Raw genomic sequence first — 21,200 nt, 5'->3', positions numbered from 1 at the left:
CAGATTAGACACTGTAGGAAAACATTACTAGTTCTTAGACAAGAACGGGGTGAGCACAATGACTGTGATCTTACAGATTTTATACCTTATATAAAAATAAACTTAAGGATCTTTTCTGTGTTCTCATAAAATAATCTATTTGATTTTTTAGATCTTACTGGAGGAAACTAAATTACAGGAAAGAATATGGGAGACCAGGCTACAGGTGAAAGCACATTGAACACACTCCAGTGCTTTTCCCTTTATAACCCATTCATTTACATAGCTGGTACAGTGAGATGACCCAAGTGGCAAAGGAACAATCAAAATTTTTCTGCAAATGACAGTAGTGAAATGAAGCAACAGTTCCTTAGCAACAAACTGGAAAATACGCTAAATAATATTTTTTTCCTGCTGAGGTTTTTGTGTGCTACTTTCCAAGTATTGTTCTGAAGTAGATTCATATTTTTGAGCATGTTTCTTTTATATTAATCTTGTTACAGGTTTGCCTTGACATGGAGATTTTCTGAAGAATCACTGTTCATGGCTACATTTTGACTTGGAGTACAAATGGAATAAAAACAACCTTGTTTTGTAAGGCTAAGGGATTAGATTGAGCATCAAAATTGCATTTCTTTAAGAGTCTGGTGGGCTGTAAAAAACAGTTCCAGTCAGAGGTCACTCATTTGGAAATGGTGAGCGACAGCCGGTGCAGCTTTGGTTGTCTCTCCATGGTGGTGAACAGACAATTCTGAATTCAACTTCTGCACAGTTCAGGTGTGGAGTCCTGAGCAGAACTGTAATTACACAGTGCATTATGAAATGGTATTTATATTTCTTTGGACTATTAAATTAGAGAAAATGGGAAATGAAGAATGATTTTAGGTTTTTTTTTTTTTTTTTCCCCCAATATAATTATAAAGTACTTTGCTGAATTTTTCCTTCTTTTTTGGTTTGGCTATTGCATGAGAAATTCTGGCTCTTAATAAGGAGCACACACATTTTGCCTGAAAGCATTCCTTGGCATGTCTTTCTGTATCCCCCAAACCAGTTCCTTTATATTTCAGTTGATTCTGGCATTGCAATACATTCTGAGACATCACAAGTTTTCAGTTTCTCTGTGAATAGTTTAATTTACAGGTAGATTCTTGTGGTATGCATAACAGGTAGAGTAAGGAACACAACTTTTTCAGAGCAGTTTCCAGAAGGCAGACACCTAACTGCTGGGTAGTGAAGGAGAACTGTGCATCTGTCCAACCTGACAAATCACTTCACCCCAGAGTCCTTAGGCAGAGTCAGAATACCTGAAGAATCTTTCAGGTACAAAGTCCATCCATCTGTGTTGTTGTTGTTGTTTTTTTGGGTTTTTTTTTAATACTCTTCATCTGCACTGAATTTAGAGCTCATTGCTTTAGAAGGCATGAATAACACTCTGTCTCCTTACCCTAGGTATGGGTGCCGCTTTCCCAGGTGCTCTGCAGTTGTCATCGTCAAGGAAGGATTATTTGAAATCAGCCTGGTGCTTGGATCTTTCCAAGGTTACACAGCTCCTGTGTTAAAATAAAGGTTTCAATTCACTCTGGATTTCACTGAAGCAGCATGAAGCAGCTCTTGATTCTAATACAATAGCTATGACAAGGTTAGAATGAAGCTGAGAGTAGAGCTTTATTTGAGAGAAGAGAGGAGTGGAAGAGGGAGGAGCTGAAAGCAGCAGCAGTGGAAGGGAGGTCATACGTGACTTTAATGACAGATGAGAATGAGAGACCACTTGCCTGCAGGTTTACTGTCAGAGGGGATTCATTTTTATATATGTGGTTTTGGGACAAAATATGCAATTTTTTTTTTTTTTTTTGTCAAATGTATGGGTCAAAATGAGATATGTTTATATTTAATCTAATTCCTTCTTTATTCTAGTCCAGTACTATGTTTATTGAAAAAAAAAATATTATTCTGTTTTTCACATTTCCAGGGTATTTGTAGGTTTCTTTGATGATTTCTTTGACATATCTACAGATTTTAAAGTTAATGGGAGTCATGTCTGCTGAGTGTTTCCTGGACTGAGTTGGAAGGTCAGTTTTTTAAAGGCAGTAAGGGAGAGATGTTTTTCTAAATGCTTACACAATTATAAAAAACTCTCTTCCTTAGTGGCTTACAAAGTTTATGTAAAATATAACAGGAGAAATCAGCTTAATTGCATATTTAAACCCCATATTTTTCAGTCTTTAAAACTGAATTCTGGATTCCTTGTTTGAAAACTGCATTGAGTTCCTAGTTCAAGGCATGCAAAAGAAAATACCTTTCGTCTCAGAAGATCTCTAAGATTCATGAGAACTACTTGCAAAGTGAAATTACCACAGATTGACTGTGAAAGAACTCGCAAAAGGATTTTCTGAACTAACTGTATTTGAGATTTCAGTATTTTTTCCTAATACTTATCATTGGCAGAAGCCTGCATGCCAGGATTCTAAATTTGAGGCGTGAACATTGTCTAAAACTTTTTATATTTCCTCTCAAAGAGCTGGTTTCTTACCTACTCCGAGAGGACTTAGGTTCAGTTACAGCTATGTATTGTATTCGCTGTCTAATGATGCTCCCTGGTTAAAAAGATTTTGCAAAGGAGATGTTCAAAAAACTGTTTCTCATTTTAATTCATCATCATGCCTTGAAAATTCCACATGGTTTTAGTTTTCTATTGCATAGCACTTTCGTTATTCATATGTATATTGGATTAGATTTTTCTGCTAATAATTCTGTTGTACATTTGAAATTAATGGAGATTCTCGAATTTTTTAATGTTTTACTGGTTTATCTGAGCACAGGAGTTGGTCTAACTGGTAGACAGAGAAGTAATGCATAGGGGACAATGTTTATTTTTTGATAGATAAAAGCTGAGGTACTTGCCAGTCATAGAATAAAAATTAATAAAATTCTAGGCAATATACTTCAGAATATCATATAATCTTTAGGATTTCTGGAATTACTTTAAATCTTTTATCAACAAAACTTCCTTGGTCATGTGGGCATTTCACAAGGTAAAAAACATCACACCCCTTCGAATAAGCTCTTGTGAAACTTTTACAGGTTTTTTAATTCCTGGTCTGAGTGTGATATGTTCATATAATCATTGCAAAGGCCACTGTCTGTCTAGAGGTCTGGTGAATTACTTAAGTCAGTAAATGCTGAATGTAACTCTGTATGATGATTCTTGTCCTGTATGTATTTTGCATCACTAACACAGCCCAAAAGAAGCTCTCTTACTAAGTTTTTAAAGATTATCCATGCTTATTTGTATATGAATCAGAGGTAATTAGCATACTTTTATTTTAAAAAGAATACTCTCCCTTCAACCCCCAAGGCAATTCATATTTGTGAGCCAAAATGGTAAAGGCATCGAAGGTGTAACTGCATGTATCAGGAAAACTCTCTGTATGGAAATCTATGCTGCTGCTGTATGAGTGGTGTGTAACCTGGGTCTAGAATGCAAAAGGTTAAGAATAAGAATTTATGAAGAGTGTAAGTGATGTCTTCGTCAGAATTTCACAATTTACTGCCAAAGAAGTAACATTTATTTATTTATTTATTTATTTATTTATTTATTTACTTAAAACAATAATATAAAAGCGTTCATTGGGGGAGGAACCTGCTTTGCTTTGGACTTTCCATTACAAACAGCACTTGTTACCAGTTTCTCCGGTGTAATCCTGCTTTGACACAGCTGTGAGACGGGCGACGCCGGTGGGGGATCCCATCGCCGCACAGGGGAAGGGTCGAGGGGCAGCGGGCGAGGCGCTGCAGCCGTGCGAGGGGAGAGCCCGAGGCCTGCCCGCCGCAGGCCGGGGGAGCGGGGCCGGGCGCTGAGGGGGCCGCGCCTCCCGCCGCTGCCGCGCCCGGCGCTCCCTGCCCCGCGGAGGCCGCGGTAGCGCCGCGTTGCCCCGGAGACCGCCTCGGCGGGGCTGGGGCTGCCCCGGCCGGGGGCTGCGGTGCTTACCCGGGGAGGGAGCCGAGGGGCTGCGCCGCGGGACGGGGGCGGGGAGCGTCACTGCACCACAGCGCCCGTCCCTCCTCCCGGGGCGGGCGGAGAGGCGGCACCCGGGCACCGCGGCGAGGCTGTTTCGCTCCGCGCCCTGCCCTGCCCTCCCTTGCCCCGCCGGTGAGGAGCGAGCCCGCAGCCGAGGGCTCCGTCCTGCCCTTCTGGCGCCCGGGGGCACCCCGGTCCCCGCGCCCTCGCTGCGGACGGGGGTGGCCAGCGACGAGGGCGAAGTTGGCTCGAAACTCCCGCCCGCCGAGGCATCAGCGGCTGCAGCGGGCTCTCGGGGCTGCGGGCGCCGGCCCCGCCGCCCGGGCGGAGCGGAGCGCAGGGGAGAAAGTTTGCCGGCAGGAGGCTGGGCGGGGGTGGCGGCCGGCGGGCGCTGCCGCAGTGTGCGCCGAGCCGGGGCTGCTGCCGGCCGCGGGAGCGCTCCGGGGCTTCGGTCCTACCGCCCTCGGTGCCATGTGAGGCTCGGGGACGGCGTCGGCTGCCGAAGGCTTTGGTTACTTGCGGCCGATGATCTTCTCCAAAATGGATTTTAGTCATAGCAGTGTTTTTGGATACATAGAAGACCTGCAGGAACTAACTATTATAGAGAGGCCGGTACGCCGGAGCCTGAAGGTATATACCTCGAAAAAGAACGGTGCTATAAAATCCATTTTAAATGGTGTCTCTTTTAATTATCCACAAATAAGTGAATAGAGAGTTGTTTGGGGTTTTTGTTTGGTTGGTTTTTTGCTTTTGCAGCACCAGGTTATGAAACATTGTTATCATTTTAGAATAAACAGTCTCGAATTCTGTATAGGAGGAATTTAATGTTTTCAGTCTAAGAATATTACGATGGGAACATACAGATTAACTTGGGTCTTTAATTTATATGCCACTTGTTTAATAGTGATAGTGTCTGACTTGAAACTCTACTTCTCTGACATTCCGTCTTTTCCTGGTGAAAGATTTATTTGATCAAATATGAAATGTTGGCTAGAGGTTTCATGAATAAGTTCAAATGACTCATTAAGTTATCCCTATATGTTTGGGGGAATGGGGGTTGTTTTAAGATTAAAACAGTGAAATAGTAAGACATTGTAAACTCATTATCTCTATTTCACACTTGACAGACACCAGAAGAAATAGAAAGATTGACAGTTGATGAAGAACTCAGTGATATTGAAAGGGCTGTTTATCTACTCAGGTATTTCCTAAAATGTTGCTGTGAAGCATTGCTGACCATTGTGTTTACATACAGCTTTTTTAGTAGTTTATTCTTCACTCCTTTAATTTTCTGTCTATAAGTAATTCTTTTACCTTCAACTATATTAAGCATATAAGCAAGATAAAAATAGGTACTGTAATTAAAAAAAAAAAAAACAAAAAAAAAAAACCACCTTATAATGGGGTGTCTGTGTACATATATAAGAATTTCTGAGCTTTTAATATGTTCCTCTCCAGCACGGAGTTGTACTTAATCATCTTTCCCCCTGCAGTTGATTTTACAAGATTCCCTGAGTGTTAGTGTTATTAACACCAATAATACAGGGAGTTCATACTCACTCTAAGCAAATATTCACTCATGGTCAGTTAACACAGGCTGGTAACTGTTGTAGCATCCTGTGTGTGTTTGGACTTTCAAAAAAGAAAACTTGAGTGATTAGTTCTATAGTTCTTAGAAATTACTGTAGAAGATACTGTGTTTATCCTTCCCTCTGTTCTGGTTTTCTTCATTTTACGTCCTGTTGAAAGTATTTATTTGAAGCTATTTGAGTAACTTAAATTTGGTAGCTGAAAATCTGGATCTTTCAACTACTGTGTAAGTCGTCTTCAAGAGTACAAATGTTCTGGGGGATTTGAGTTGAATATTCATTTTTAAACAATACCTGGTAATTGGAGAACCAGCTGCAGCTCCCTCTCAGTTTGCTTATTCTGCTATTTTAAGTGCTTTTCTAATCTATGCCTGTGCTCAGTATTTAGGATATATATTCTTGGTAATATAATTTTCTCTTTTGGGGGTGCATGGCATTATTTTAAGTTATCATTTTTGTCCCCTGATACTGCTTTTGATACTGACTTCTGTGTATGCTTTGGGTATTTTTTTATGCTGACATTTATTAAATAGATGATTTTAAAACTTGCTTTGCTCTTAGTTGCTATAATCAAAGCAGACTGACAACTGTATGGAAATTCAGAGGAAACATTTTGCATGTGGTACATACCAATGGAAGGATGTGTATCCATTCTGGGTTTTACCTCACAATAACCAGCAGAGGTGATTTTTTTTTTTTTTTTTCCTTTTCCAGTGTGGGAGCAAATTTCTTTGCTCTTTTTCCAGTTCAAGATCACATTTCCAGCATATATGTTCTGACTAGATCGTTGCCTTTTTAAATGGCAAAGGGCTCCACTTCATGTCTTTCATTTTATCAATCGCTTTTCAACCGGGCCTTGACCTTCTCCTGACATCTTTATCTCATTTTCTCTACTCAAGCAGCTGTTCTTGAGACATAACTTTTTTTTCTTTTAATGAAGCTTTCATTTTTTCCTCTGCATTGTTCTCATTGCTGAAAAGGTACCTTCAACTCTGCTTCATAGGCTTTTTGTAAGGTAGTCTCACTGTGCAGGTATGTTAATCCAATAATCCAGTGGAAGCTTTTGCTGTTGAATAGCATATTGCTGTCCTTGAACTGAGTGGAGTAAAAGCGGAGTTGAAAAGCTGCCTGTAACCCAGTAGTACCTTTTGTATAATGTACAAGAGTATGTGCTTTTGGCTTGTCAGGAATTTTTCATCTCTTTTAATACAATATCCCTGCCTGTTGCTGTTTGATACTAATGTGAGTCCAATCTGAGATTTTCTGAGATTGAAACAAATTGTTTATGACCCCTCTGTTGTATCCTATTTAGAAAGGATGGTGTTATCTCCATATACATTAAAATATTCAAGAACAATAATAGAAAGCAAATCTCTCACCTTGAATATCTACAGACAGCATCAAAATACTACTTTTTTCACAGTGTCTTTTGTATTGTCATTTACTTTTTGCACCCTAATCTGCAAGTTGAAGATTTTAAATGTACTGAGGTGAGTATCTTCAGTGTTGCTTGTTCAGTGCAATGGAGATGATTAATACTGAGTGAAACCTTTGTATGCTACAGCAAAGCTAATGTTTACTAATGATTTTCTGGGAAAGTTCAGGAAGAGTCTTCGCATGTTAAAGGCTTTCATTCTGAACAAAAAAACTCAACCACTTCCTTCTCTTTTCACATCCTTTCATTCTAAAACCTGCCCCCAAGTTCTCCTCCCCACCCTTGAACTTGGATTTGCTTATATGCAGAGTTATTGTATGTTTACTAGATACTTGTTTTTAGAAGATTTCTGCTCCTGAAGTCTTTTGCTGTAGTAGTCTGAAAACAGATACATTGAGATCCAAGTTGGAGAGGACAGATTTTCTTTGTTTTCCTTAATGACTGATTCTTGCTTACTATATGAGAAGGTATTAATATGAGTTTCATAGTTTCATCAGTTGTTCTTCTCTTTTCACTTGTTGTGCTCTTCGCTTCTCATTTACCAGTGGTACTGTAGAGTTTCTGGCATGGTCTTTTACCTCTTGATATTATAAAGTTAATTGTTTTGTTCATCTGTTATGTATTTGTAACTATCTAATGATTATGTTATATTTCTACAGTGTCTTGTCTATGTCTAGCCATGATGTATGGCCACAGATTTTGTAAATTTCTGTTTATTGTGTTCTCTTAAGTATGATGTAAACACATACCTACTAATCTTTTTAGCATGTGGTAAGTACATTGATACATTGATCTTGCCTGAGATCTCAATTCCGTAGGGACATGATTACATTTTAATTGTTTTTTGTTGTTACCTATCATAATTTTGTTTTACATGCTAAAGTGATAATTGTTATTTTGATAATCTTGAAAAGTTAATCTCTCTCTCATTATTATTTCTAGTGGATGTCTTTGCTTTCAGTCTCCCCTTTTCTGCTAGTACTGTTTTTCAGATAACTATGTAATGAGGTAGATTGATAAGATCTAGCTAAAGATGATAATTTCTAGTTGCATTAATTTGCAGATAAATCTACTCTGATTTGCCACATCATGTGGAATAGAAACCGTTCTGCAAGTGAAAGGAGAGATGTAGTAGTTCTCCTGGTGGCTTGGGTTACTTCAGTATGACTTGAGCATAAGTGAACTTCTGCTTTAAATTGTCGATGCCCAGAATACTGGGTTTTAATTAGATAACATTCTGCAATTAGACTGAGCAAGTTCTAATTTAATAAGAATGTGGTAACAAAGTGGACTGTAATTTGTTTTAATCTCATTTAACCTGGATTCTGGTAGAGGAACTGGGCTTCCTTAGACCAGACTGTCAGGGATGTTTATGAACTTCTCATTGAAGTCAAATGGGTTTAGGGACTTAGGGAGGGAGAGGCATTTGAGTGTCTCAGATCTATGTTTTAGAGCTTCAGCTTGTGTGTTTGGTGGTTGCTGGAGCCTCTTACAGGAATCAGTTAGGAGTTGTATCCTCTCTGTGCTTTGCATGATGCTGGCCCAGCATGAGAACAAGGACAGCAAAATAACTATGTGTCTCAACCAAGTCAGTGTCAAGATTGATGGCTTATCATAAAACCATCAACAGATTAAGAGAAGTTGCCAGAACACACTGAAGCAACAGAATAGTTTCCATTCCACCTCAGAGCATCATGACCTCTATGAGGACAGTGGCAATAAGCAGCTCATGGACAATAATTTTTATTCCTGCTGTGAACTTTTACCTGTAATCTTAGTTTCCATGTTTTCTGATGCTTGATTCATGTTATTACTTACATTAATTTGTCTTACCTTAGCTCATTCTTGTGGTATACAGCCCAAAGTAGATATTCTTTGCCTGATGGGAATCTGGTTCTGGATGCTTACTGGCCTGTGCACTGCAGGGTGGTTTGTTTTCTGAGGACTTTTCTGATAGATTTCTCTAGGGCTTATATGCTGTTGCGTATGATTTTGTATTCAGCTAGGTTTTGTTTGTTTGTTTTTTTTTAATTTGTGCCTGCTTAGTGTTAAAGCTTCCAGACCTTGACATTTGTGTCTTACTCAAAATAACAGGGTAATAATGAGTTATCAAGGTGGAATTTTTTCTCCCTTCTGGGAACAAAACCTTTGTTTCTGGAGAGATCCTATATATCATCCTATCTAAACAACACAGTCATTTTCTAAAACATTTAACACAGTTTTTGAAGACACAATAGATACTCTATCTAGATTGGAAATAATTCAATGCCTCTAAACTTATGATGACTTAAAAAGACCACAGCAAGAACAAGAAAAGTTGTACTTTATTGTACAAGCTCATGTTGATTAGCTAGAGCATTCTCAAATTCTAAACATTTTTTAATACATTATATGTTGTTGATTGTGAACGTAAAAACCACTACTATTTAAAAGTTTGTGGGGGTTTTTTTGTTGTTGTTTTTTGTCTAGGTTTTAGTGATGGTGTTAATTTTGGAAAACTTAATTATTCTGTAGGTGCAGGCAAATCACTTCAAAATCATTTGATTTTAATTGGAAGCTTTCATTTACATGTAACTTTAGGAGCTGACTTTCTGCATTGTATGAGTTTTTTGGTATGTATTCCATAATCATGAAAACTGGCTACTTGATTCCAGTTATACAGTTTATGGTCCTGATGCATACATGGTATACTGAACAATCCAGCAGTAATGCTTAGCATATTGGAAAATAGTTCTTCCATTTGTCCTGCCAAGCTGTAAATATCAATGTAAAAAGTATTTCTTCATTTTCCCCATCTTTTATTTTTCAAATTGCAACTTAAGTGTTACAGAAGTTTCATTCTGATTCACTTAGTTGGACAGATTAACTATTTGTTTGACCCTAAATGTGTTATGCAAATAAACTAATAAGTATAAAACTGATTCTTTCACCTTAAAGTAAAAGGTATACCTGTAGACTCCTAAAGTGTTGCCAAGGCACATACTTTTATTCAAATTTAGATTTGTGCAAATACTTCTGTTAATGCTTTCTGGCTTCATCCTCCCCAACAAATCATATTTGCTGCGTTGAAACTGCCGTTGAGGAACCAGCTGTGAATATACACAGCAGAGTTGATGTAGTGCATTGAGAAGCATTAAAAAAAAAAAAAAAAAAAGGAGAGAGAAGAATCTGCATTTCAGTTTTCTTTCTCAGGCTACAGTGCAGGAAGATGGCAGTCCTCTACTTATTCTGGTGTTTGAGCTATGTTTGCCCTTTTGCCTGCACAGCACATTGGGGACTTTATCTGAGGCAAACCCTGAAAATGATAGTTTTAAAACTAACTGTGTGGTCCAGGACTTTATGTACTTAAAAAAAATTGCCTGTGCCAGCACACAGGAATTGAATAGCAGCATGGGAACAATGCTTAGGAGGGGGTGAAATGTCTGAGATTTTGGCTGGTTTATGATATTTATGAAGTTATGGTTTCCTGGTGTCTGGTTTCACAGTCAAGTTAAGCTGTGTCTTGGTTATGAAAGACAGTTGTCTGCGAGGGAAAGCTAGAGCCTCCCTTGGAATGGAGAATGTAAACCCCCTTCCCTCCAAGTTATTATGATTTTGCAATTAGGGGCTTTCAGGCAAGGATATGGGACTAGGAGTAACAGTTCTTTACTAGGAAGATTAAAAAAGGAAAATACAAATGTAGTATAAAAAACAAGTGAGGAAGCAAACAAAAATCCTGGAAAAGCCCTGACAGAGTCAGGGACATGACCTGGCACCTTTTTGGTCAGGGTGTTGGAAACAGTCCAAATAAGTCCTCCTGGAGTGACAGATGTGGTTCTGTGGAATAGAGATGGTCCTGTAGAAAGTCCAGTGGTGGTAGGATGGGTCCAGTCTTCCTCCAGGAATCCAGTGGAAAAACCGGATCCCTTGTGTCCTTCAGTCCCAGTTTTTATCTAGCTGGGAACAGTTGGCTCCTCCCCCACTGTGTGGAGCATCTCCCGATGGGATGATGGAATGTGTCATGTCATTGGTGGGCCCTAATGGCCCATTATCAGAAGCATATCATCTGGAGGATGGAGGGGTGGTGAAAGAGATAAGAAACACTGCCCCACCTGGTTTTATTGGCTGGGCCATTATCAGAAGGCATCTGCCCCCCTCCCCCCTGGAGTTACAAGAGAAGGCTAAAACATCTCCCAAAATACAGCTTTCAACAGATGAAATAGAATATACATTTTTAGGTTACATAACCCAAGACAAGCTGAAAGAAGCTTCCCTGATACCAGAGAGGAACTCTCCTCTCCTTTCATTATGTGACTGCATCTTACTGATAAGTTTTGTGTACCAGTGCTGATGCTGTTGCAACTAGGCAATTTCAGTCAGATTAGGGAATGCATGCTAATTCTAAAAAATTTTTCAGATGCTTGCTTCCAACAAAGTGTGGAACAAAATGCAACTGCTTTTACTACTATAAAAGGGAGCATAAACAAGAAGTTACTGCTGGAAGATGACTCTCCTGTCAATAGCAAACCAGATTTAGTGCTTGTTACTCTAATTTTGAATATATACTTTGAATCTGTGAAGTAAAGTACTCATTGAAATGACCAGAGAATAGAAAGTATCAGCTGTTGTTTATATAACAAGGCCTTTGACATAAAATGGACTTAAAGAATCATTAAAATTGTAAAAGACCTCAAAGTTCATTGAGTCCAACCTTTGAATAAACACCACCATGTCAAACTACAACACTAAGTGCCATGCCCAATCATTTTTTTAACACTTCCAGGGACGGAGAATCCACCACTGCTCTGGGCAGCCTTAACTGTCTCTTCAGTGAAGAAATTCCTCCTGATCTTCAACTTGGTCCTCCCCTGACACAGCTTGAGGCCATTTTCCCTCCCCCTGTCACTTGTTGCCTGAGAGCAGAGGCTGATCCCCACCTGGCTCCAAACCCCTTTCAGGTGGCTCTGGAGAGTAATAAGGTCTTCCTTGAGCCTCCTCTTCTCCAGGCTAAACTCCCCCTGCTCCCTCAGCTGCTCTTCACAAGACTTGTGCTCCAGACCCTTCCCCAGCTCTGTTGCCCTCAGTGCTCCAGCCCCTCAGTGTCTTTTTTGTCATGAGGAGCCCAGAACTGAACACAGGGTTTAAGGTGTGGCCTCACCAGTGCTGAGTACAGGAGGATAGTCCCTGCCCTGCTCCTGCTGGCCACACCATTGCTGACACAGGCCAGGGTGCCATTGGCCTGCTTGGCCACCTGGGCACAGCTGGCTCGTGTTCAGCTGCTGTCAAATGGCCCTCCCAGGTCCTTTTCCACCAGGCAGCTTTCCAGCCACTCTGCCCCCAGCCTGTAGTGCTGTGTGGCGTTGCTGTGACCCCAGTGCAGAACCTGACACTTGGACTTGTTGAATCTCATTCCACTGGCCCCAAACGATGGATCCAGCCTGTCCAGAGCTCCCTGTAGTACCTTCCTACCCTCCAGCATAGTGACATTCCCACTGAATTTGATGTCGTCTGCAAACTGACCAAGGGTGCCCTTGATCCCCTTGTCCAGATCATTGACGAAGATATCAAACAGGGCTGTCTCCAATACTGAGCCCTGGGAAACACCACTGGTGACCATCTGCCAACTGAATGCAGCACCATTCACCACCCCTCTCTGCATCCAGCTTCCAACCAGTTTTTAACCCAGCAAACAGTACACCCATCCAAGAGGTAAGCTGTCAGCTTCTCCTGGAGAAAGATGTGGGAAATGGTGTCAAAGACTTTGCTGAAGTCCACATAGCCTATAGCCACGCCCTATACCACCCCTACATGGTTCACCTGCTCATAACAGAGAGATCAGGTCTTCATGAGATTTGGAAGTCTGCCTGAGCTGTGATGTGTTAGACCAAGTAGCTCTTCCTTATGTTTTGTCATATTCTTCTCTGGAGATGTCAATTATATTTGTGTTTCAGAGCATCGTTGCTCATGTCATAATAAAGAGAAACTAGGTGGCTGTGTAGATATATTTTTGAATATCAAACACAGTTAAAAAATCTGTGGGTTTTCTTAACTTCTAAAAATTGTTCTGTTGTCTTGGGAAAACCTTATCATCCTTTCCTAGAAATATTCAACATAGGAATATCCAGCTAAATATTTCCCATATTTATTTCTTTCTACATGGTGGATCCCATGCATAAATAGCATGTTGCCTACCAGGAGAGCGAGTTTCTTTTGTTTTTGTTTGGGTAAGCAATGGCATTTAATAAATAAGTTTAACAATTGCACAGTTCATTTTAGATGTCACATAATTAATGTATAAATATAGTAATTCGTCTTTATATTGCCTTCCTTAGAAAGTTCCAAGTGTTTCTAAAAACATTTTGTGCACATAAGGAGCTTTTATCCTCATGCTTGCTCAATATTACTAACTTAAATTTTATAATTTGCCTGATTTGGCAAGAGATGATAATATTGGACTAGTTTTTGTCAGGACCTGGAAATGCATCCAGTGGAAACTCTATGAATGTGTAGATAGGAAAATATAATGTTTTGTGCTAGAATACATCAAAGGTACAGCTCTTCAAAAAGTAGATCAAGCTATCCATTTAGGGCTAGTCTGAATATGCTTTCACATGATGGTACCCTGTAAAATAATGACTGTTGTATGCTAGTGACCAAAACACAAATCTCAAGTCAGTTTTTATAGAATCGTCGTATGGCTGGGGTGAGAAGGGATCAAAGGTCGTCTAATTCCAGCCCCCTGTCATCACAGAGACACCTTCAACTAGGCCACTTTGCTCAAGGCCCCATCCAGCTTGGATGTGGATGCTTCCAGCGTTGGGAACTCTGGGCAATGTCTTCCAGTACCTCTCCGCCCTCACAGTAAAGAATTTCTTCATAATACTCACTTTAAACCTGCTCTCAGTTTGAAATAATTTCTGTTTGTCCTATCACTACATGCCCTTGTAAGAAATAATTTTTCAGCTTTCCTGTAGGACCCCTTTAGGTACTGTAAGGCTTCTGTAAGGGGCTGCTCTCTTCTCCAGGCTGGACAACCCCAATTCTCTCAGCATTTCCTCACAGGAGAGGTGCTCTATCCCTCTAGTTGTCTTTGTGACCCCCCCCCCCAGACTTCTTCAAACACGTTGATGTCTTTTCTCTGCTGAGGAACCCTGACCCAGTCCTCCAGGTTGGGTCTCATGAGAGCAGGGTAGAGGGACAGTCACACTGCCTTGCTGGCCACGCTGCTTTGGATGAAGCCCAGGATACAATTGGCTATCTGGGCTCTTGCACAGTGCATGTAGCCAGCTTATGTCCAGCCCCTCTCCCAAAAACACCCCCAAATCCTTCCCAGCAGGGCTGCTCTGATCAGTTCATCTCCTGGCTTGTGTTGATAGCAGGGGTTGCCCCAACCCAGGTGCAGGTCTTGTTAAACCTCATGATATTCCAGCAATGCTCAGCTTGGTGTTGGTGGCAGACTTGCTGAGGGTGCACTCGGTCCTTTTGTCTGTATCACTGAAGATACTAAATGATACTGGTCCCAGTACAGACCCCTCAGGGACATCACTCATCACTGATGTCCATCGAGACTCTGAGCCAATGGCCACCATCCTCTAAATGTGAACATCCAACCAATTCCTTATTTACTGAACATGTTTTTCTTGAAAATTCCTTTTGGTGTTTTGAGTACCACTTTGTTGTAGGCATAGGAAGTCCTTCACATGTCATGATGTGATGCTTCTTTGGCCCTGCACTCTGACTCCAAATGTTGCTAACACAAAGAAGAAACAGTAGTTAGTATTGATTCAGGTACTCTTCCGCTAAAAGCAGTTTAGTAGCATGCACCACTCCCTGTCCCAAAAAATCTGAGTACTCTGAGACTTCAGAAGAGTGACTCTTAGCGCTGATATGCTGATACACCCTGTATTTTTGCATTCAGGGCTGTTTAAAAGCTTTTCTGAATCTCCACAAAGCAAGGTAGATGGAACTCCATAATATATTGGTTCATATTGCTACACTGTAAACTTTATGTGAAGGGGAGTTGTTTTACTGAGGTGAAATTCTGATTATAATTTTAGGACTTCAAGAACTAGGACTGCAGTTTTGGGCCTGTATCTGTGCCTTAGCAGATATGCTATGACAGAAGAATTTGGAATGAGACAAGAAATAACTTTGTTGAGATTTAAAATTAATCCTGCTCTCTGGGGTAAACTTGTATAATAGTTCATTTAGCTATTTTTAGAGTTAAATTTAGTAATATTAATGTTTTTGTCCTTATTCCACCAGCTGATACTTAACATGCCAATGCTGAGTTACCCTGGATTTTGTCAAGCCTTGGAGCCCAAAGCTTTATGTCACAGAAAACAAAACCAGGATCATTTAATTACTTAGATAGAATTTTTTTTCACAGTGAAAACAGAATGAGAATGTAGACAGTCCTTGAGACTAAGCAAGTCAAAGAGGTCAACATTATTAATTGAGAAGTTCTCCAACATACATAGGAGCATCTCATTTATTCTTTTAGGGGCAGTTTTTTGTATAAGAGAAGTTATCTTTAGTTCTTAAGGACAAACAGAAAAGGAAATTGAAGGAATTTCTATAGCAAGGACTTCTACTGCCATAGGCTGGCAAAACCCGTATTACAGCTCAAGAACCAACTGTTTTAATTATACACAATTATACGACTCTGTACCTGAATAAGAAGGTCGCTTCAGATTCAAAACTAAGGCCAGAAATGGCATCTCTAGCCAAAGACAGTTATGTCCTCGGGCAAAGATTTTTTAAAAAGACCAGTAATACAAAAGCACATTGATGGGAATTGTTCATAACTGTGTTGTTCTTGAAATTCAGCCTTTGAGAATTAATGTGTCACTGGCATTTTTATATCTTGATTCTCCTCTCCGTCCCCCCCAAGGTATCTTTACCTTCCTAGATCGAGTTGTGGAGGTGTCTTTGCAGTCTGAACAGTAACAGTACCCTTTTGCAGGCTTTGAAAACCAGGGCTCTCCTAGCTCCTCGGCCTGTGTCTGTTAAAACCAGTGTTACATGGCCATCCCTTTCACTGCAGTATGAAGTTGCTCCTCTCTCTGTGAATGGCCTTGCTGTCTCATGGAGACACTGTTTGAAAAGATGACATCCTTGCCTCTGAATGCTAATTCTCTATGGCCTATCCACCCTGGTATATGGAAGAAAAATGTCTTTCTGGTTTAAGAGTGATAATTAAACAGAATGAAGAAAGGGACAAAGAACCACTTGAAAACTTCTGCATACATCTGAGGCTTTTTTTGCTGCAGCCTCATTCTTTTACACAAGCAGAAAGTATCAGATGTTTCACATCCGTGTTGTTATTTGAATGGACTCTTGATGATGCAGGTATTCCTATTTAAATTATCCTATTTAGCTTCTTTTACATTCAAAATAAATGTTTCTGCATGTTTCTCTTTGCAAAACATTACCCTATGAGGGGTTAATGTTAAGAAATAAAAATAACAAACTCTGGATATGTCCCTGTATCTTGGTAGCGGTTGTTCCAGCAGCAGTTTTGTTTATTCAGCGTTATGTGACTGTGGGTTCTGAGAATGTGTGCAACTTTCATGTACAGAGTATCTGAGTATTTCCTTGTCAGTCATACCAATTCAGAGCAGGACCAAGGGTAATTGCTATGCTTTGCTGAACTCATTAAACTGTTGTTGGAAACATCTTGCCCATCTATCCCTTATATATTACCTTTCCTAGCAGACTATACATAGGCAGTACTTCTTAGTCATTGCATAATTCCAAAACTGAAGTTGCTTTGTTTACATGTTACAGTGTGAATTTAGCCTCTATGTAAGGCCTACTTGGACGTTCTTCCACTTGTTCTTGAATTTACTCTAAGAAAGTCAAGTTTAGGCAGTGTGTAAGCAGAGATAGATGAACTGGCATGAATGGAATTGCATCATTTTAAGTGTGTGTGAGTCCAAGCTGCTTATAGTAACAGAGGTTTGTTGTAGGATTTCAGATTTTTTTTTGAACTGACAGTGTTTGTAAGGTTATATAAATGAAAGTGACCCACGTTGCTAAGTCAATATAATATATAGTGATGAGGAAAGGCTGCAGTCTCAAAGAGCATAGTCTTACATTCTTTCTAATAGGGGAAAAAATGTAATTTATGTGTTCTTCTTGTCCTTTTCCAAGAATCATCCAGTTTAGGAGAATACTTCTAACTTCGAAAATAGACCTATACAGCATTTTTTCCTGGCGTATTTTTCTCGTAAGTTTTTGGAGTTAAATCTCCTATTTGACTGGGGGAGGAGGAAGACTTTTTTATTTTCCCAGTCTATCTTAAATCAGAATGATACAATTTGTTTTTAGTTTTTTAAATGGCAAAGCAATGTAACTTTAAATAAAATTACATTAAGCTTCCACAAGACTTTATGTGACAGTCCAAGATAAAAGGTATAAACTGAAAATATTTGAGGACTTGTTTGTTTGTTTGTTTGTTTGTTTATTGGAGTAGCTTTGTGTCCAGATTGTCAATTATGCCACTAGTGAAAATTCCACACCTTTTGAAGTAAAGCCAGTAAATTAATTTGGGTCGGTGTCAATTAGCTTCTCTTTCTCCCCACCCCTGCTGCCTCCCCATAGCTATTGTTGAACAACAAAGAACAACATTAAGCACTAGAGCCACCAGTTTATGCTATGATTAAATAAAAGTTGCTCAAAGCTGCTTGTTTAATTCCAAAGCATTTCTCCTTACCAGCTGGAGTGGACCAGGAAAGTTGGATTCAAGGTGGATCAAAGTGTTTGGTAACACAACTGATATTCACAGAGCTGCACAGCAGAAGTGATGTTGCACTCAATGATACCATTGCATTTTGCTTGCAGTAGTTTATGCCTAAAAATGGGATCATTTACTGTGTGTCTGTGCTGCATGAGAAGTGCAGCTGACCAGCTTGTGGTCAGATGTTCTAAGGTAGTGTATACTGGCGTTTTTTCCCTCCTCCTTAGTGAAATTGCTTGGTAACTTCTGTTACCAAGAGTATATTGAGAAGGCTCAACTAGGGACAGAAAGAAAATGCTTTAAACATGCTAATTTTGTTTTTGTTGTAAGTAGGGATTGATTGTATTATTGCTGGCAGAATAAACATATGTAGAAGAGAAATGTGAAAGGCATCTGCTTTAATACACTTTTTTACATGATAGTATTGCTTACATTGTTGGGCAGGCTTGGAGATAAAAATCCTGTCTTTAAAGGGAGAAACAGAAAAGATGCCATTTTCACTGCTGAAATTGTAACTGAGCTTTTTGAGGGGGAGGATTTATGTCCATATTAAATAGCAAAACATGAGTCATTGCCTGATTGCTGCTCGCACCAAAATTTTTCTGTTACAAACAGTTAATCTCTTTTATGCAATTTCATTTCAAAGCTCAGGATTAGGACGCCTATTTCTCCACCATTTTGGGAACTAGAAGTTAGTCAGATTATAGTTAGTTATATTCAGGGCAAGATTTAATTTTATTTTTGTTTTTTCCAACTGCAGTAATTGATAGTGACTAAATCAATGGAGAAAAGAATAATAGCTACTTAAAATTAACCTACTTCTTTACTACAGGTTTTAACCCGAGAGTATGTCTATTTCTTCATGTTTTTATCACCATGTAAAGCCATGTATTTTAAGGGTTATTATTTAGGTGTATTTTAAGGGTTACTTATAAATTCTTTTGAATTGTATGCTGCACGCTTGTTGTATTGCAAGAAAATACTTACACCTTGAGTTTGTAATAAATCATTAGATGCATATTGGTATGAAAAAATCAACTCTTATTGCGGATAAGTACACTCATGCTTTGATCACTTAAACTGTCCCACCTATTTGAGAATGATGTGTTAGAGGGTAGATACAAGAGATCTTTGTACCTTACATATTTATTGCAAATCTGAGGGCCTTAAGTAAAATCTTCTTCAGTGTTTCATTGTACTTCCTTATTAAATGAAGAAGTTGGTTTTGGTCTTTTTAAATGAACACTTGGAACGTGGCAGCTTTTGGATCTATTTGGTAAAATGTCCCACACCCGTAAAACCCATAAGCTGAAAAAGATTTGAACTAGAGTTTAGTACTTGATGGGTCATTTGAGATGGTCATGACTCACTTTACCTGCTTTTTGGTAAAGGATGCAAATATTTTCCCCCAAATGTTATTCCTTCCCCTTTCTTATTTTTGTTTTCTTTGCCCTCATTGCTGTGACTGTGACTTTGCCTTAAGCTCATTATTTTCAGGGGTCTGCACACTGAATACCACCTGAGATGGTTTGTGTGACATCTGTCAAGACTATGTTGTCCCAATGGAAGTTGTATAGAACTTTGGAGTTCTTTATGCACTAGAATAACATTGGTTGCTTAAGCACTGTGGGCTGTGTTTATGGTAAATTCTGCCAGTCCATATCCACTTGCATGGATTTATTAGCAGATAGCTAATAAAAGTATTGTTCATGAAAATAATATATTGTGTTAATATTATACCATGAGCTTAGACTAAAAATTTATTGTCCCAAAACTTAGTGATCAGTTAATAAAGTTCTTTTTTAGTAACAAACAAACCACAGGGAGGAGGGCAGGGGAATGGCATGCAAATACTATTGTATCAATGGATGCTTTTTAACATAATTTTTCTTTTTCTGTGTTACTTTTTCTTCCATAGAGTGATATTGATATCAACATAGTAAACAGATAAGCCAGAAATTCTGGTGGTTAACACTAAATATATGCTGTGGATATTTGCTGTGCAGCTGAGCATATTTGACATGCATTCAAAGGAAAGAGATATTATTTTCTTCAGAGATTATTCTGGTCTAATTTTAGTAAATGTGGGTGGAATTACTGGTAAATGCTTTTGGTTATTCTTTCCGTTGCAGAATGTCAAACTCTTTCTGGGATAACTGTACCACTAGAAATAAGTTAATATGACTATGTGAGGAAAAAATAGTGTAACAAAAGACTATTTAAGATTATTATAGTGGTTTTTAAGATAGGGAATGTTACTAGGACTACAGTTACCTAAATATAATTGCGTAGTGTCGTGGATTAACCCGAGACAGCTGCCAAGCCCCACGCAGCCACTCACTCATTGGGGGAGAATCAGAAGGGTAAAAGCTGGAAAACTTGTGGGCTGAGATAAAAACAATTTAATAGGGAAAGCAAAAGCCATGCACACAAGCAAAGCAAAGCAACTTCACTGCTCCCCGTGGCAGGTGGGCATTCAGCCATCTCCAGGAGAGCATGGCCCCGTCGTGTGTAATGGTGACTTGGAAAATGAAGCACCATCCTTCTTACTGTTCTCACTTTCCTCCTTCTCCCCTCCACTTTATATATTGAGCATGATTCCATATGGTCTGGAATATCCTTTTGGTTAGTTTGAATCACCTGTCCTGGCTGTGTCTCCCCCCAGTCTCCCATGAACCCCCAGTCTCCTCCCTGGCATGGAGCAGAAAAGGCCTTGGCTCTGTGTAAGCCCTTCTCAGCAAAAACATCTCTTTATTATCAATCCTGTCTTCAGCACAAATCTAAAACACAGCCCTATACCAGCCACTGGAGAGAAAATTAACTCTACCCCAGCCCTAAACAGCACAGGTAGGCAGAAGGATTCTGATGGTGTGCTGATAGTGGTTTTATAAAGAATGCTGATGTGGATTAATTACCTCTATATGTAATGTTCATTTTAATCTACTCTTTGAAATTATTCTGTCAGCTGGAAATTTGAAAGTCTTGTGTCACCACTTCAATTTATTTATTTATTATGTTAATTGTATTACCTGGTATGAATGTCCACTCCAACATGGAACAAATTTTATGTTTGAGAGACATGACTCTAACTCAGCTATTTTATTAAGTAGCTGAATTTTATCCTGCTTTCCAAAGTGAACATAAAGTAAGTAAAACACTTTTTTGTTTGACAGAATATGAATCAGGAGCAGCTTGAAACTGAATCAGGTTTTGGTTATTTGTGTATTAACCTCAGAAAGCTGCCTTCGATCTATGGTTGCTCTTGATAAATGAGAAAGCAGTACTAGAGTCAGCTGTTTGACGTTGTACTGCTGATGCCTGGGACTGCATCAGTCTGAAGTAGCTGTCTGATATACTTGAAAATATGAGTATACTGCTATGTATAGTCCTTGAATAATGAATAGAATGTGAACCAGCAAAGCTTTCCACTTCTAACTTGTCTTAAACCTTGCTCTTATA

The 21,200-nt window shown here is 39.4% G+C and overlaps 1 protein-coding gene across 4 annotated transcripts in view; it reads left to right on the top strand.

The window, feature by feature from the left end:
• Positions 1–4,412: 4,412 nt before the first annotated feature.
• PPP4R4 (protein phosphatase 4 regulatory subunit 4) overlaps positions 4,413–21,200 on the top strand; it is a 63,703-nt gene continuing 46,915 nt past the window's right edge. For 3 of the 4 annotated variants that reach the window (XR_005701458.1, XM_040068143.2, XM_040068140.2), the window contains exons 1-2: positions 4,419–4,627; positions 5,125–5,198. Coding sequence is in view for 3 of the 4 variants with exons in the window: in XM_040068143.2 (XP_039924077.1) it covers positions 4,523–4,627; positions 5,125–5,198 (179 nt within the window). In the remaining variant the exon portion in view is untranslated. Of the gene's footprint in view, positions 4,628–5,124; positions 5,199–21,200 lie in introns of all 4 variants that reach the window. The other variant, XM_040068141.2, reaches the window with a different exon arrangement.

This window comes from Hirundo rustica, chromosome 6 (genome assembly GCF_015227805.2).
Source record: "Hirundo rustica isolate bHirRus1 chromosome 6, bHirRus1.pri.v3, whole genome shotgun sequence".
NCBI classification, from domain to species: Eukaryota; Metazoa; Chordata; class Aves; order Passeriformes; family Hirundinidae; genus Hirundo; species Hirundo rustica.
This window is presented reverse-complemented; position numbering and strand designations above follow the sequence as displayed.